Source organism: Cylas formicarius, unplaced genomic scaffold (assembly GCF_029955315.1).
Source record: "Cylas formicarius isolate icCylForm1 unplaced genomic scaffold, icCylForm1.1 PGA_scaffold_4__25_contigs__length_36172078, whole genome shotgun sequence".
NCBI lineage: Eukaryota > Metazoa > Arthropoda > Insecta > Coleoptera > Brentidae > Cylas > Cylas formicarius.
In genome coordinates, this window is record NW_026844334.1 from 11,582,972 (window position 1) to 11,599,893 (window position 16,922).

Genomic DNA, 16,922 nt, shown 5'->3' on the forward strand with positions numbered 1-16,922 from the left:
TAATAGATTATTTTGCTTTTCAATTCTTATTTATTTTTAACTAGTCGGTAATCGGAAATTAAACAAAAAGAAAATTTACATAAAACTGCAAAATGTGGAAAATATATATTTCGTTATTCGTAATTGGTAACACAAGTACATCAAAAGGGTATGTTAAATTTAAAGAAAATGTAGGGCCGATATTGTTAACAACTGTAAAATACGTTTTATATGCTTATTGGTCGAAAATGAGGAAGATCATTTTCAAATTTCCACACTGTGAGACCTCATTAAACACAAAATGTGAAAAATCGTAAAAACGGGATAGATTTACTAGAAACTGTGATATATTTTTATGAAAATCCATTATCCAATTGATTGAGGTAAATTCTTTTAACAGGACTGCCGGTCGGACCCCAGCAGCTACTCTATTAGGGATATCGTTACTCGGGTACACTTGCCTGAAGACTAAACTATCCAATTAGGGATCGAAAACAAGGCCCGAAGTGTGGCACAAATTACCACCAACTAACGATTAAATTATGGCTATAATTAAATCTGGCGATTACATCTCTGAAGATGTAATTTGGCTTGGAAAAGGTGGCGATGCTGACAAATTGAGGCTAAAGTAGGACGGACAGTCCCAAAAAACTGAATGTCGAAAAAGAATTCGTAGCAAGCGTTCGTTTTCGATTGGACCCCAACACCGTCGGATTGCAACCTTATACAGGGTGTCCGTGAATGAAAACGACAAAAGGAAATACCCCCATGACTTTTACTATTGTCAGAATGTAATACTTTTTACAAAACTTCTGGATTCCCCCTGCGTCGGTGTTTGCTGAGTCGAACTTGCTGTAACAGTAACCGCTCTTAATAAGTTTCAGTCAAGCTCTAAAGAAACCAACAGGATTACTAGCGAAACGTCAGCAAGTTCGACTGAGCAAAAACCGACGCAGGAGGAATCCAGAAGTTTTTGTAAAAAGTATTACAGTTGCCTGTGGAAGTTTCTTTGAAAAAAAAAATTGTCGGAATGTAATTTTAATTTTAAAGAAATTTGTCTAATTTTGATAGTCACGTCGCTCAGTGAATCTGTTGGTGCTGTTTTGCGACCACGTACCCAAAAACTGTTGGTGCTAGGAAAGGCATGCAACACGTTGATAAATTTATTCAGTCAGTCAGTTTCCGGTACTTTAGTCACGGGTTAGTTTAGCTGTAAAATTTGCGCAAAGCCAAAAGTTTATATAAATTTTGGCTTTTGATATCAAAAACCTCAAAAAAAACGAAAGGGATATATATAGCAAGCCTGTGATTGCAATTAACATGCCATTGTAATAGGAAAACATCATCTACAATTATTTAAAAAACAACCAAATCCCAACCCAAATCTTTTATTCTCTTAAATTTATATAAAATACATCACCCTTAGATTGTTATATCGTAATTTAAGGATTCGCGTTGACCCGAAATTGTCCCGCGACGTACAACTTCTATACTCGATCCATTCCCGAAATGAAAGTTTAATCCTTCGGGGAAATATCCGGGGGATTATTTAAACGATGGGAGCGTTTCAATTGCCCGAGAGCCCTTATCGACCATTGTTGCCAGGTTACAGTTACAGGCACTTGGCTCGAAATGTCAATTAGAAGCGTTTCGCTCTATTGTTTCCTGTGGCATTCGGCCGATATGATTGCGAGACGACGTCGTCTAATAACATAATAACGTCGAGAAACTCCAACTGGCCAAATCGGATCAACAATTACCTACGTCACTGTTATAAGTTCGTTCGAATTTTGGTTACGGGCAACAACAAAATTTCATTCTCCACTCAGAAAATCTTTTCGTAGTAATTGAAATTTAATGGGACAGGTTCTGCTACAATACCAGAAATCAACAAAATGACAATAGATTATGCTTTTTAAACGATTTTTCAATATTAATTAATGAAAAGTTCTCACTTTTTATTTGTTTGTTAATCATTTTACGGCAATAGTATAATACGTTCTTTATTCGAATTGACGGGTTCCCCATTTTGTAGTTTTAAATTTGACCAGATTATTGCTACGTCATTCACTACTTAGAATGATGACTGCTGTCGATATTTTCATAACTTTGTGTAGACCCCAAAAATGTACTGACATGAAACCTAAGATTAAATTTGACAACTGGTATCGTTAAAATTTCGTAATTGGGCAATTGGACATTCGCAATGATGTAGACACTTATCTTTAATGATAGGTAGACATAAAAGAGTTGTTAATAACCCTTCTGTTTTGCAAAATATAATTATGGCTTAAAATTCAATTTATCCCTCAGAATAATTCTCATTCCACTGCAAAAAATCAAATGCTAAACAACGTATTATACTTTTTATAATCGTTTTAAACGACCATTTTTCGGCAAAGTAAACAGCTAAATAAACACCACAATAATACAATTTTTTTCAAATAACCAAAAATTGATATGTCACACAAGTTTGGGAGCCATAGACTATCTACTATTTTGAAATAGTTACATTCTTATTCACAATATTCACAATTGGGTCCTGTAAGGTCTATTCTGAGAATGGAACTAAAAAAGGGCCATTGAGTTTTCGATAAGCTATCAAAGAGAAAGTGACTAGGAGTACCTCAAAAAGCAGTATTTTCGAAAACGATCTGTATCTCTTAATCCAATCGTAATTTGAAAAAAAAATCGAAATTTTAATGACCCAAAATCACTGCTCTCTACTTCTTTCATCTTTACTTATTTGTTAAATTGTCGATTGATTGTTAAACAAATGCATAAATAAATTTTTATTATGTAGACTGTGACAACTGTAGTATTACATGTTTTAAAATAATCCAATAAATACCAGTTTGAGATCGAACGGTTCTATTAATCAAAAAACAAAAACTCGTCGGTCGATGATAGATTTACGGTCCTTCGATCCGAGAGTATTTTTAGCAACAAGGGATTAATCGTTGCCGTCACGTTTCTCAAGTCATATTGTTATTTTCCGATTTTCCGTGTATTATGATTTAGATGCGGTATTATTGTGGGATGATGAACGAAACAAAGTAGTAAAGGAGGGCAAATAATATACGCAAAAAAAGTGGAGAAGAGCGAAATTGTTTGCGTTTTATTTCCCTTTTATTGTTCCTTCGGCTGAGAAGTTGTTTGTTCTTGAGGAAAACAGTATATACGCAATATAGGGGGCGGTCCCCCGCGGTGGCGGCGGCGGCGGGGAATATTGCAATGCGAAAATGGTCCAAATTTGCTTCAAAGTGAATTCTCGATTTGTGCATTATTGAAGAAACTCAATATGCAATATCTTTTCAAATTTCAAAAATCTTTAATTTTACAAATCAGATATTAATCCGTCAGAATCGCTATAAACTCTTCTTTTATGCGGTTTAAAACTAATAGTTTAAAGTTTATACAAAAACTAAATTGTTTCAAATGAAAATTTAATTTTTTCATTTTACATTTTTAAAAAATATTTTTAGTCTAAAACCTAAGAAAGGGGAATTGTATGTTTCAAATTAAAATTTTATTTTCTGTAATGTTGTGTACATATATTTTTCGTCGAAAAAGTAAACACACAGCAAAATATTAACAAATTTGAATGAGTCAAGAAATCTGGCAGACATGTTTTCTTAAGAGAAATTATTTTCTTTTAGATTTTCATAATTTGTGAGTGATGTAGTTTATTTTATTTGTATATAATTCCATGCGCTTTATACTAAAAAACGAAAAAAATATATAGTAGCAGAAGTAAAGGTTTTATGCAAACGAAATTAGAGTTATTTATTGCGTAGCTTTCGGAATACTATCTCACGATACTTACGTCACAGCCGAAGTAATTTGTCCCCAAGCACCACTATTTTTTCTCACCTGCAACAACAAAAAAATTAATCCAGATTCATCCAGGTAATGGTTCTACTTTTTCATTTCCTCTACTTTGTGTTACATTAATTTGTGGTTATTTTGCTGTTGACGAAACAAATTCGTAAGTGTCCCATTTTCGGCATTAACATAAACTTTAGATATTAACTACCTACATAATTGGCAAATATCGGCGTTTCCAGGTCCGATATTAACAAAACAGTGGTAATTGCCTCGCACGGCCCATAATAGTGGTGGCGAAGCATCGTCATTAATCCCTGCAGTAAACTAAGGTTCGCCTAATTGACCTGCTATCATTTTATTGTCCCTTACGGGCACTAACGACCCAAGATGATTATTTAAACCACGTCCCGAAGAAACTTAAATCTATTCAGAAGTTGTGCATTGCCCGAATAACAATGTCTCTCGAAAATTTATACGAAGGCGTCAGTCAATTTGACGGATTTAACGAGTGTCAGTTATACGACGACAACACTAAAGATTCCGGGTTTTCCGACTCAGTTTCCAATTTTCGCGACTTGATTCATTCGCCGTTGCTTCTGGACCATGACGCCGAGACATTGATGTGTTTTTCGCCATCCGAAGACAAAGAGATCCCGACCAGATGCTGGTCGGCCAAGAGAACACGCGAAGGTTCGTCCACCGAGTCTACACCATCGCAAGGTACCACTTTGGCGCTGAAACGACTGAAGTTGTTCGATAGAGAGAACGACGAAAATGTTAAAAAATGCGTAGAAAAGTCATCCGATGACCAAGACCTAATCGGCGACTTCTCCAAAGCTTGTTGTTTGCCCGTGATGTCGGGAGATCATCCCGATTTGAAGACGATTTCTGTGGAAACGATGAGGAATTTGATCACAGGCGTTTACGATCGCGCTTTGTCGTCTTACAGAGTCATCGACAGTCGATATCCTTACGAATTCGCCGGAGGTCATATTCGAGGAGCCGTGAATATCCATACCAAAGAAGAGTGCCAGAAGCTACTCGAAGAACCGAGAAAATCGAAAGAAGAGAGACACGTATTGATCTTTCACTGCGAGTTTTCCAAGGAGAGAGGACCGAATATGTATCGCCACTTAAGACAGATGGACCGATTGAAGAACGGAGAGAACTACCCCGAGCTCTGCCATCCGGAAGTTTACATCTTGGACGGCGGTTACAAGAGATTTTTCGAACGGCATTCCGATTTGTGTGAGCCGTCTGCCTACAAGCCGATGCTTCATCCGGAACACGAGCAAGATTTAAGGCATTTTCGAAAAAAGTCGAGGACCGGCGAGAGAGAGATGCGTAGTAAGAAGGTCATCCGTAGAAACCTTTCACAAGATTACTAGGTTGTAGTTTAGTTTAGAGTTAGACGTTTGTACTTTTTCGTGTACTATTTTTCAAATCCGTAGCGACTTCAATGTTCCTTATGTAACGACATTTCTATTTGTGAATATATATTTTCTTCTTTATTTTTATCATTTTATTTATATTATTTTATTCCCTAGTGAATTCTATACATGCTCAGCATTTTTGCTGATTCATTTCGAAAGTTGCGGAGAGCACGTAATCCTCATGGCATTTTTTTTGTGGCAATTTTTTTGCAGAAAAACATTATAAAATAAAATCAAAAAAATTGTACAAACAAACTGTCATTAGACGTGAGACGCTTCATTTAGTGTGATAGATAGAAGGTGAAAAACAATTGTCAGTAATTATAAAATTTCTGACTTTTGGATATTTTAAGCCTGTTATTTGACTTTTCCACATCGATTTCTAACCATTTTTAGTTTTAAGTTTAAGTTTATAGGGACCTATTTATATTATGGAGTTAATTTTTCAAAGAAACTTCCACAGGCTACTGTAATACTATTTAAAAAATTTCTGGATTCCTTCTACGTTGGTTGATTTTGGGTCGAACTTGAGTGACAGTTAAACTTTGAAGAAGCCAACAGGATGATTGGCGAAACGTTAAGAAGTTCGACTCAACATCAACCGAGGCTGGAGGAATCCAGAAGTTTTGTAAATAGTATTATGGAGTTATTTTTTATGAACTGCTGATGATACCAGTACACAATTTGAAATACTTGGTTTGAACTTCAATGCCTTGAAATCCAAAGTAATGGTCTTTTCGAAAACACCATGTCAAGGGACAAACAATAGAACAAGTGAAATATATAAAAAACCTAGGAGCTAATATCAAAAACTCAACTCAAAAAAGGAGTTCTTTGGAGAATTGAGCAAGCGAGGAAAATTTATAACAATAACGGATTTCACTATATAGCTTTGAATTCGAATAATAAGGTGTTACGCATCTCTGCCTTGCTCAATGGATGCAAGATCTTAGACCCTCAGAGAGAGAAAAGAATACTTTGGAATTCTACCTTTACAGACGATGAATGGAGACGCCAAAATTCATGACAACTGATTTAACAGTTTATTCTAGTACTGAAAATAGGAAAAATATTTTACGGTTAATGCAGAAAACACGCAATTTTGATGAAGCCATGACGTAAAGGGTGTAGATCACATTGGCTGTTTTTTTCTTGACTAACATCTTATAATATAAACACGACCCTTGTCTGTATAAGGTTGTACAGATGAGATGAATATAATACTATAATCTGTATAAGTGACCCTTTGCGCAAGCCTGACCAGCCCTTAATTGGGTATTTTAGAGCAGGGGTTGGGAAAAATTTAGAATTTAAATTTATTATGTAGGTGTTCGTTATTTTCATTTTGGTAAATAAGATTATAAGTTGTTGTTGTGATAAAGTATCCGTTTATTTACCCAAGTATACCTGGAATTTTGTAAATTAAGACGACCTTCGCTGAAGAAAGAAATTAAAATTTTCGCAGCTACAGTTTCGCGGGTATCAGCGGAAGTCCAGGCGATTACGCAGCGGTAGTTTTAATTTTAAAACAAATTCCGAAACGAAGTTCCGGTGCCTTGCAGGTACGCGAACACGGAAACATTTTTAAATACGAACTGTACAATACTCTACTTAATTAATTCATATTGTTTTTACGTGTGCCGTCCCGAAGAGGCGAGGTTTCGCATTCCACTTTATAATTAGTCCAGCAGTGTTTCCACTGAAGCACCTATTAGGGTTCCCTCAGTTCTTTTGCTAGCGCGAAAAATAAATAATACCTATCTCTATTTCCTTTAATAATTATGAGGAAATTTAATTTGCCTAAACACAATGAACTAACGGGAGACCAGTATACAGGGTTCCTTAAACTAGATGGCCCATGGCATCTGGAGAATGGATAACAATAGTCTGTAAAAAATTGGGCTGCAGTCATAGGACCCTATTTTAAAAATGTTTGCGACATTTTAAGGTTGCCACATCTACTTGAAGCGCACGCCATCTTAATTATTTGAAAATAACATGCCCTGAACATTATTATTATTATTATACATTCTATGAAAACTTCCAAAACTTTTTATGTAACATACACTATAGCTCTCTTGACCTACTTTGGAATAGTATATTATGCAACAAGTGGGGTAAACGGCATTTGACTCACGAGTTTATTTGACACCAGCGGAGCGAGTGTTTAATAAAGTGTTCCGAACGTGTTGCATATTATACTTTTTTGGGTACATTTTCGCAAAACAACAAGAATTCAATGACATGACCGTCAGAATTGACAAACTTCAAAAATCAAAGCGTGGGAAATATCTCCGAAGACATCCTACTGCTCCCAAACCCGTGCGGTAAAATCCTGAAGATCCTGAATATATCTCTGAAAAATGCACTAAAATATTATTTTGCTTCAATTTAAAGTGACGGCCAACTGGGACTATTTAACAAAAGAGCGATAAGAGAGAAGTACTATTAGGGCTTTTTAAATAATTGTAAAATCTTCGATTGCGGTATGATTTTGATAACTTTTTTTTTGTTTGATAAGTCGCACTAAAACCTTATGATTCTTTTCTGTTATTTTCCTAATTAGATGAGAATTAAAAATCCATTTTAAGCGTTTTAATTTAAGTGTTTTAAGAAAATCGTTAGTGTTTTTCAGTGAAATCTATCCAACAAAAAAAATTATCATAATAGAGTTATAAACAAACATTCTACAGGAGTAATGCTTAAGTGAAGCGCCCGCGATATTTCGAGCACTCCGATATTCGAACTTTATGGTTAGGTTTTATGTAGTCCTGAATAAGAATTCGTTGACACTTTCTTTCTAAAGAAATCCCTAATACTCAACTAGCGATGACTTCAGGTTGATGTAATAAGGAACATAAGGTTGTAGTGCGTTTTTGAGAGATCTATCCAACAAAAGAAAATTATCAATATCAAACCGTATTCAAAGATTTTACAACGATGTACAGCTTTAAGCAAAGCGCAAACGATATTTGAAACACCCTGTATACATTATAAAAATTGGTATAGTTAGGTTATAAGTACTCGTCAATAAGAATTCGTTGACAATTTATTTTTTAAATAGTCTTAGTTGGCCATGACTTTAAATTGAAGCAAACAGAGAAACAAGTTTTTAGTACAGACCTATCTAACAAAAAAAATTATCAAAATAGAATCATAAGCAAAGATTTTACAGGGGTGTACAGTTGTTTTTAAATGAGATGAAGAAATTCTTTTATGGAATTCGTGGCTTGCTTTTGGTTTAATCCCTTGAACGATGTGTCGTCATTTTGTGTCCAAACCTCTGGACAACTTTCTCTGATAACTGTTGGATACCAACGTTTTCCAGAATTTCCAGGTTGTCGTGAAACCCGTGAACCACCCCACCTTTCCTTCCCGCACAATTTTAAAAAAATCATATTAAAGGCGAGGACGCCTCCTTTGAAGGTAACTCAAAGGCAGGCGTTAATGCCTTTAAGTTTAAATTTCTATTCAGAGACGAATCCGCTGCCTTTTGCTTCCCCATTTCCTCCTTTGCAGCGGTGGGATGGTTCGCGGGGGGAACTTTTAAAGTCCGTCTCATTTAACTTTAATCAAATGTCATCGGATGCCTTAACGTTTTCCGCTCCCCCCTTCGCTCCGCTATCTTCGGTTTGACGCATTATCGTAAACAGTTCTGGCACATCGACGTGAAAAGAGATCGATTTCCAGACGATTTTTGAAATTTGTAGCACGAAGGGCAACGGTAGCGAAAAACTTTGAGATGGGAGGCGGTCAAAGCTACGCGATAACCCGATGCAGCTTTTGAAAATTAATTGGATTCAGTTTGGTCGCGAACCGTAAGCGCTGTACCACTGTTAAAAAAGTTCGTACAGTGGCAATCTTGGCATCGAAATAGGAGCTTTAGCTAACTTTACTTTTACGGCAGGGAGTTGTGAGAAAGGTTCACGTAGGTCGGTGACGGTTTTAATGTCCAAACTTTTACACTCTGCGATATATTGGACTTTCTTTCTGATAGATGTTTTCGTCCAGTTTCTGCTAAACTCTAATTACACACACGAAAACGTATAGCAGAGAAAATGGGAGGCTGGCGGAATTAGAACATCGTAATGAATGCTTTTCTGGAAAACAAGAACTGAAAAGGTGTTTTGATGATATTCGAGGTTTCCTCATTATTGTCAAATGTCCCTGAGTAAACTTTCGAATATCCTTTAAATATTCTTATGCCTGACTGCAGAGTCCCCATTCAGATTTCTACCCTGGAGGAAGAATAGTGCCTCGTTTATGGGAAATTTAGATCATCCGTAATGCTTAGTGACTTGATCATCAATATAAATGTGTCCACGATATTACATAAAATTTCAACGCAAGGCCTTTTAAAAAATGTTTTCTTGGGATTTCATTCATTTACATAAATCAATTTAACATATAAGCAGTTTCTTAGATTATTCCGAAACATCATAAGGATGCTTGAATACAACCAAATAACACAAGCACAGTAAGCTTTTTGACTGTATATGTTGAGGTTGTGACACAATTACTCTAGTGGACGAATATTTGTGAGAAGAGGTCAAAGAAAACCAATTTGTTTCTATGTCGACATTTTCACTTTTTATTCGACACACCAAATTTTTATGCCACTAATCGCAAGTGTCGATGATAATGATATATTTTACCAAAGATACCTAGCTTTTCCGTGTTCTGCAGAAGACGTAATAACGTCGGTATAGAAACTGTGTTCTGTCTCTTCAATATCTAAAATGAGACCATATTCCAAAAAGCATTGGCCGCTTGCTCGGAAGGGATAAAGATAAATCGCGGAACTTTTAACAATTTTAGATTTGCTCATGATGACTGATAGAATCGTCGACTTGCAAAACCTAACGAATCGAACAAATACGTGCTGCAATGAATACGATCTAAAGATCCACCTTAACAAAACTAAATTAACGGTCGTTACTAAATCACCGCGCATAAATATCCATTTAGTGGTAAACAACACGAACATCGAAAGAGTGGACTCGTACAAGTACTTGGAAACGTGGATAACTTCAAGCATGGATCAGGCCGGAGAAATAAAAACACGAATCGAAACTCATGATCAGCGTTTGTCAGACTTAAAAAGTTCTTTACTAACAGGAACTTGAGTTGGATACTGAGTGTGAGACTGCTTCGATGCTACGTATTCTCCACGCTTTTATATGATATGGAGGCATGGACGCTATAGTAGCTGCAAGTCGATAAACTGAGGTTTCCAAAATGGGATGCGATGCGAGCCAGAAATTCTTGTAACAATCAAAAAGGGGAAACTTGAATACTTAAGATATCTAATGAGGGGACAAAGCTCGTTGCAAGTGGTTGTACAGGGAAGGATCTGGGGTAGATAAAGAGTCGGAAGGCGAAAAGTATCCGGGCTGAGAAATTTGAGATAGTAGTACCAGCAGCACTGAGCTATTTTGATGATTTCCAACCTTCGATAGCAGCTGGAACTCTGAGTAGAAGAAAGAAATTGTTTTTTTTTTTTGGTTTTATGTAGCCCTTTCCCATAAATATTCGCTAAACTAAAATAAGCCAAGTAATTTTATGGGTTGCGACTCTAGATAAAATAAAAAAAACTTGCGAACTTCTGCATTTGGAGTTTCGGGCGACGCAGGCTGATTCAATGGCAGGCCGAGTTTTCAAGTTCGTAGAAGTAATTTTTTATACGGGGATTAAAGTTGACATCTTTTCGGTTCTCTCGGTTTTCACTCCACCTTCGTCAAGGCGTATAAACGGATTGTATACATTAATGTGTCAACAAGTTTTATCTTTATTTTTGTTTAGGTTTTGCGCAAACTCCGTGTTAGTCGTGTTATGGTTATCTTAATTATCTGCCAATACGTTGGATTGTTGGTCTGCATGCTTTTGCTGAATGAGACTTTGACAATGAACAATATAGTTACTTCAATGTGATGTTACGAAGCAGATGAACGACTTTTGTAAAATGAATTTTTTCACGGTTTAGGAATGGAAAATGGAAATTTTCCAATAGGAGCATGAAGAATCATGTGTATTCTCGTTTAGCATTGATAAATAGTGTATCTCACGTATCCTCCACGTTAGCATAATTGCAATGGCAGCACAATGTTTACTCAAACTTGGTATTGTACGGACGGGCATTAAATTCAATTTAGGAAAACGTAGAATTGCGAAAAATATGAAAAGTGTATGTAGACATATATAAATGACCCGCCGTAAATATTTGAAATTTTAAAAATGCTCTTGTCCGCTCAAAATTGGAAAATGGAGAAACGCATAACGTTGGATATGCCTGCAAACGTTTATCCATAAAAATTAAATTTAACCGGGAATAATATTGAATAAAAAATGTATTATGATTGAGGAAGATGATAGTGAGTATTATGATATACCTCTAACAGCACTTGAATAGTCTCGACGAATTAATAGTTCGATATTGATATATAATATAAATAATGTAAATAATAACGCTGTTTTTTAAACAATTCTCCCTCCAATTTCAAGTACAAACTAAATCTGAGCATAAGAACAAAATACCCACGCAAATTGCGTCCCTGGTTAAATATATAGTGGGCGGTAGCTACACGTATGATTAAAATTTCCCTTCTCGTTAAGGAATTTTAGTTATTTCATTAACGATTTAATGGAGATGTTGCTGAAATATTGGATATTTAGTGGGACTGGAAATTTCGATAAATCTGATAAGGGATATTCATTATGTTTAGAACGTTTCTCTCTATGTTATTGAATAAATTTGAAAATTAACATTTACAATTACAATTGGAGTTATGCAGAATTGGGTAGTTAGTTTTGGTTAGTTGGTTAGTATATGGTGGTAATGTATATGCTTGATTTTCTAAATGCAAAAAAAATCAAAATTCGTATTATAGGATTTCGTGGTCTACCCTAAGATAGAAATCATTTCAGCTTTCCAAACATTCTTATCATTTTCAGTGTGACCGTCAGCAGATTTTGACAAGATTACTTGCTAAACATAATATTTAAAAAAAAAACAGTTTTTATTTTATATATTAGCTACAATAATCTATTATCGAACTTTAAAAATGATATGTACGTTGTAGAGAAGAAGACTAGCTTTTAAAGAAATACGAAATATCCTAAGAATAAAATTTGCAAATTCTCTAATTTTGAAATGTTATAAAAAATTTGTCTTAAGCGTAACTCACTCAAAATAAATAAATAACAGCAACCATAGTTTTCGCAACGTTTGATACTCATCGTCTCTAATATGAAGTGAAAACGATTTTATCTTTAAAAAAGTAAAAAATTATAAAAAAAGTCATTTATACTTGCAAATACGCACTTTAGGTTGATTTAAAACGCAAACCACCTACCCAAACAGTAGACTTCATATGAGCTTGAAGCAACTTGTTGTTCAAGGTTCCAGAACACTAACAAACAATGCAAGCATCCAAAGGGTGTACGCAGGTCAAATCATGGTTTGAGGTTGTGGAAGGTTTATAGCAGTAATGGACATTTCATATTCTCTTCTCTTCTTTGGGTAGACTTGACATAACGTTGGGTGCTGTTTGCACAACTAATTCCTATTGCTTCGAATGCGCTAATATTAGCAAATAGTAGTATATAATTATTGCAATTATTTCAACATCAAGCATCCAAAGGGTGTACGAAGATCAAATCATGGTTTGAGGTTGTGGAAGGTTTATAGCAGTAATGGACATTTCATATTCTCTTCTCTTCTTTGGGTAGACTTGACATAACGTTGGGTGCTGTTTGCACAACTAATTCCTATTACTTCGAATGCGCTAATATAAGCAAATAGTAGTATATAATTATTGCAATTATTTCAACATCAAGTATCCAAAAGGTGTACGAAGGTCAAACCATGGTTTGAGGTTGTGGAAGGTTTATAGCAGTAATGGACATTTCATATTCCCTTCTCTTCTTTAGGTAGACTTGACATAACGTTGGGTGCTGTTTGCACAACTAATTCCTATTACTTCGAATGCGTTAATATTAGCAAATAGTAGTATATAATTATTGCAATTATTCCAACATCAAGCATCCAAAGGGTGTACGGTTGAGGTTGTGGATGGTTTATAGCTGTAATGTTCATATTCTCTTCTCTTCTTTGGGTAGACTTGATATAACGTTGGGTGCTGTTTGCACAAGTAATTCCTATTGCTTCGAATGCGCTAATATTAGCAAATAGTAGTATATAATTATTGCAATTATTCCAACATCAACCATCCAAGGGGTGTACGAAGGTCAAATCATGGTTTGAGGTTGTGGAAGGTTTATAGCAGTAATGGACATTTCATATTCTTTTCTCTTCTTTGCGTAGACTTGACATAACGTTGGGTGCTGTTTGCACAACTAATTCCTATTGTTTCGAATGCGCTAATATTAGCATATAGTAGTTTATAATTATTGCAATTATTCCAATATTGAGTTTTATATTCAGTTTAAAATACTCCGACTAATATTTGTCACCACATTTATTGTACAACTCTTATTTTGATTTGCAATCTCACCTATCGCGTATGACGGATAAATTATGGAAAAATTGGTTTAGAACAAAACAAAATCATCAGCCTAAAGAATTAGTCCTATTGTCAAGTTGCCAAATCAAGCACTTGCTCATATTATAGGTACTAACCTATTAAGGAAATCTACAGATCTGATAAGTTGATAAAATAAAATGCTATTTTTATTTATATAAACTAGAATCTATGGTGACACAAAAAACAGGTGAAAAAATAAAAGATAATTTATAATATTTATATATAATTGGTTGGTTTATGATGTAACAGATTAGAATCACTATGATCATTAAATTTTTTTACAATTGGGAGAATTTCTTGACTACCAAATAAATGCTCTCTTTCATACTACGTGAAAATTGTACATTTCATAGGTCTGATGCAGCTACTCCATATTTCTAGAATTACAGTGTTCAACAATTCAACCAATATAATAATGTTTTAATAAGCTGCAGGTGAATTTTATTAACATATTCTTCAGTCAAATCATCAATGAAATATTTTGACTTCTAAAACAATAACGCAGGTTCCAGAAGGCAAACTACTAATTCATTAAATGACATTATAAAATCAATTTTATACATTTACAGAGAAACAGTACTCAAATATTGAATTCTACTATATTCTTGTATTTTTCTATTTTGAACGGGTTTTAATACTCCGTTATTATTAGCGGCTGCAGTTTAGATTCAGAGCTGCAGCAACGGAAAAGTAACTGTGCTGTTAGAAACATTTTGTAAAAGATGTGTAAACTTAAATAATCAAATACGTGGAAAAATACATAACAACTAACGAAAACTAACCAAAATAATAAAATTGGAGTGTTTTAGCAGACAATTTCTATACCAGATAGGGCCCTCGACTCTTTTGAACATAACTTATTTACTTACAAAAATTTTGTATTCGGATAAAAACATTATTAGGGCATTTTTTAAAGTAAATTTTTATTTTATGTGGCAATCACAGTTGGCTATGGTCTTAAAAATGCCTTCTTTTATGTACTAGTAGGCTCTGAATGTAGCTGTCCATGTAAAATAATTACATAACTTTTATTCTTTAATAAATTTTGTGTTCTGTCGGACATAATTTTAGTCCCTTAATCTTTTAGTTGATTTAGCAATTTAAAATGTAGCAAAATTATGACAAGCATGATATGGTAAACTGTTACATTTTGTCAAACGAAAATGCAGAGCAGCCAATACATATCCAGAACGGCACCAACCACACAAGTGAATATTTAGATCGTTAAAAATAATCTAAACAATTACGGAAGTTTCAAAAAGTCAAGGCACAATCAAAACCACTAAAATATGAAGAATAGGAACTATGGGAACTGAATATAATTGGAGAAGTATTGGAAAATCCAAGAATATCCTCACGGGCACTAGCTGACATAACAAATACTGGAAAAACTAAAATTTTGACTACTTTAAAAAAGCACAAATTAAACCAATTACATGAAAGGGATATTGGTAGAAGAATACAATTATACAACTGGTTTATCGGAAAATGCAATGAGAATATTAATTTTCCATTGTCTATTGTTTGGAATGATGAAGCGAGAATTGACTGTTCCGGAATATTTAACAGATACAATTCTGATCGCTTCTAAAATTCCAGTGCTGATTAAATTATTTAAAAGATTTTTATGTGACGTCTTTTTGAACATTTTATGCATGGACCACTAATACATATTTAAGCCCTTGTTGTCACAGATACCAACAAATCGATATGGCTGAAAAGGGGTCGGCACGGGCATTTTTTTAAAACCATAGCCACCTTTGACGACCGTATAAAACAAGGAAGTTGTATTCGTTGATAAGGAAAAGAAGAACTGTAGGAAAAACTACGCCACTTAAAAAAATGCCGTAATAATGTTTTTATCAGAATCCAAAATTTTCATAAATAAAAAAAAATTATGGGCAATTTTCAAAACGTTGGTAGTGATGATATCGCCATACGGTTTTAAACATTAAAATCGATTCCCTGTGTAAGTGGAAATCTAGTTCGGAAGTGGATGTTAAGGTAATGTTAGCCTGTTAGTAATCAACAATTAAAAATGGCAATCTACTGTGGAGTATAAGGGGCTTGGATATGCCACTTTAAACGATAAACATTTGCGCCTTTCTTTTTTATGAATACGCCCCCTTTTCCGCGGTTCCCCGCGAGAATCCGATTCCAAACGCGGCACGATACTTTAATTAGCACGGGGATCGCGCCAATCTGCTTTAAAACGTATTCATGTTCACGCCATTGTTTCGCGAATCTCGACAGAACATAAAATAAAACCCTCGCGCGCGTCGAAACAAACGGGGCGCGGGAAGGGGGCGACGGCGGTGGGCGAAACATTTTCGGGTTGTTGCCCATGCGTCCCGCTATTCGGTACACGTCTTTAGAATTACACAAACACAAACGCGAATGAAATAAAATGAATTATGCACGCTAGAACAAATTGGAGAGGCGCGCACACCAAATAATTCGTAAAACGCAGCGGCTTTCGGGGTGGTTTAGCGTTTATCTGGGAGGGGCGGCAGCCCCGGAATTTTAACGCGTTGAATATTATTCTAAACCCGAGTCCGGTCACTACGGTATCCCTTTTACGGCGTTACGCCACGCTGCCTAACGCTATAGACTGGAGGTCGCTGGGATTTCAACTAGCCAGGAGATTTGGATTCTACCCTTGGCTATATCGTTGCGGGTCTAAAATGTCCAGCTTTAGTTTTTTTATCAGCTGAACGTAACACAGCACCTAACGACAAGCTTAAAGTAATGTCATATAGGAAAAAATTACCACGCTGCCATAAATACAACAAATGTAATCCACTAACAACCACGTTGTTATATAATCTGGCATAAACAGAATAAACTGCCACACCGCAACTCCAATTAACATTATATAGGGTGAGTCGTTAATCTTGGGACACTCCTATTCTCAGAAACTATAGGGGATGGACCCAAAAGTAAAATGCAAAAGGTGTTACAAACCTTCAATTTATTTTAATTTTGCTTATACAGGGTGTTTAATTTTTCATGGGCGAATATCAACTTTCTTATTTTAAATAGAACACCTAGTATATGACTTCATTTTTGAATTCGATGCAAAATTATAGACATATTTTGTGTATAACATTTTATACTCAAGTCTAACCGTTGTTGACAT

At 35.2% G+C, this 16,922-nt stretch overlaps 2 protein-coding genes across 2 annotated transcripts in view; one reads left to right on the plus strand and one right to left on the minus strand.

The window, feature by feature from the left end:
• The window catches only part of LOC132701597 (Krueppel-like factor 13), a 287,844-nt gene that overhangs the window by 152,436 nt on the left and 118,486 nt on the right, over window positions 1-16,922 (minus strand). The gene's annotated exons all lie outside the window — the stretch shown is intronic.
• LOC132700771 (cdc25-like protein phosphatase twine) lies at window positions 4,263-5,274 on the plus strand. Its single transcript, XM_060668296.1, has one exon. The coding sequence runs from the start codon at window positions 4,263-4,265 to the stop codon at window positions 5,193-5,195; it is 933 nt and encodes a 310-aa protein (XP_060524279.1). The 3' UTR covers window positions 5,196-5,274.

What these genes read in the sequence shown, in the direction of transcription:
- LOC132700771 (XM_060668296.1), top strand. Translation starts at nt 4,263, where the DNA reads ATGTCTCTCGAAAATTTATACGAAGGCGTCAGTCAATTTGACGGATTT.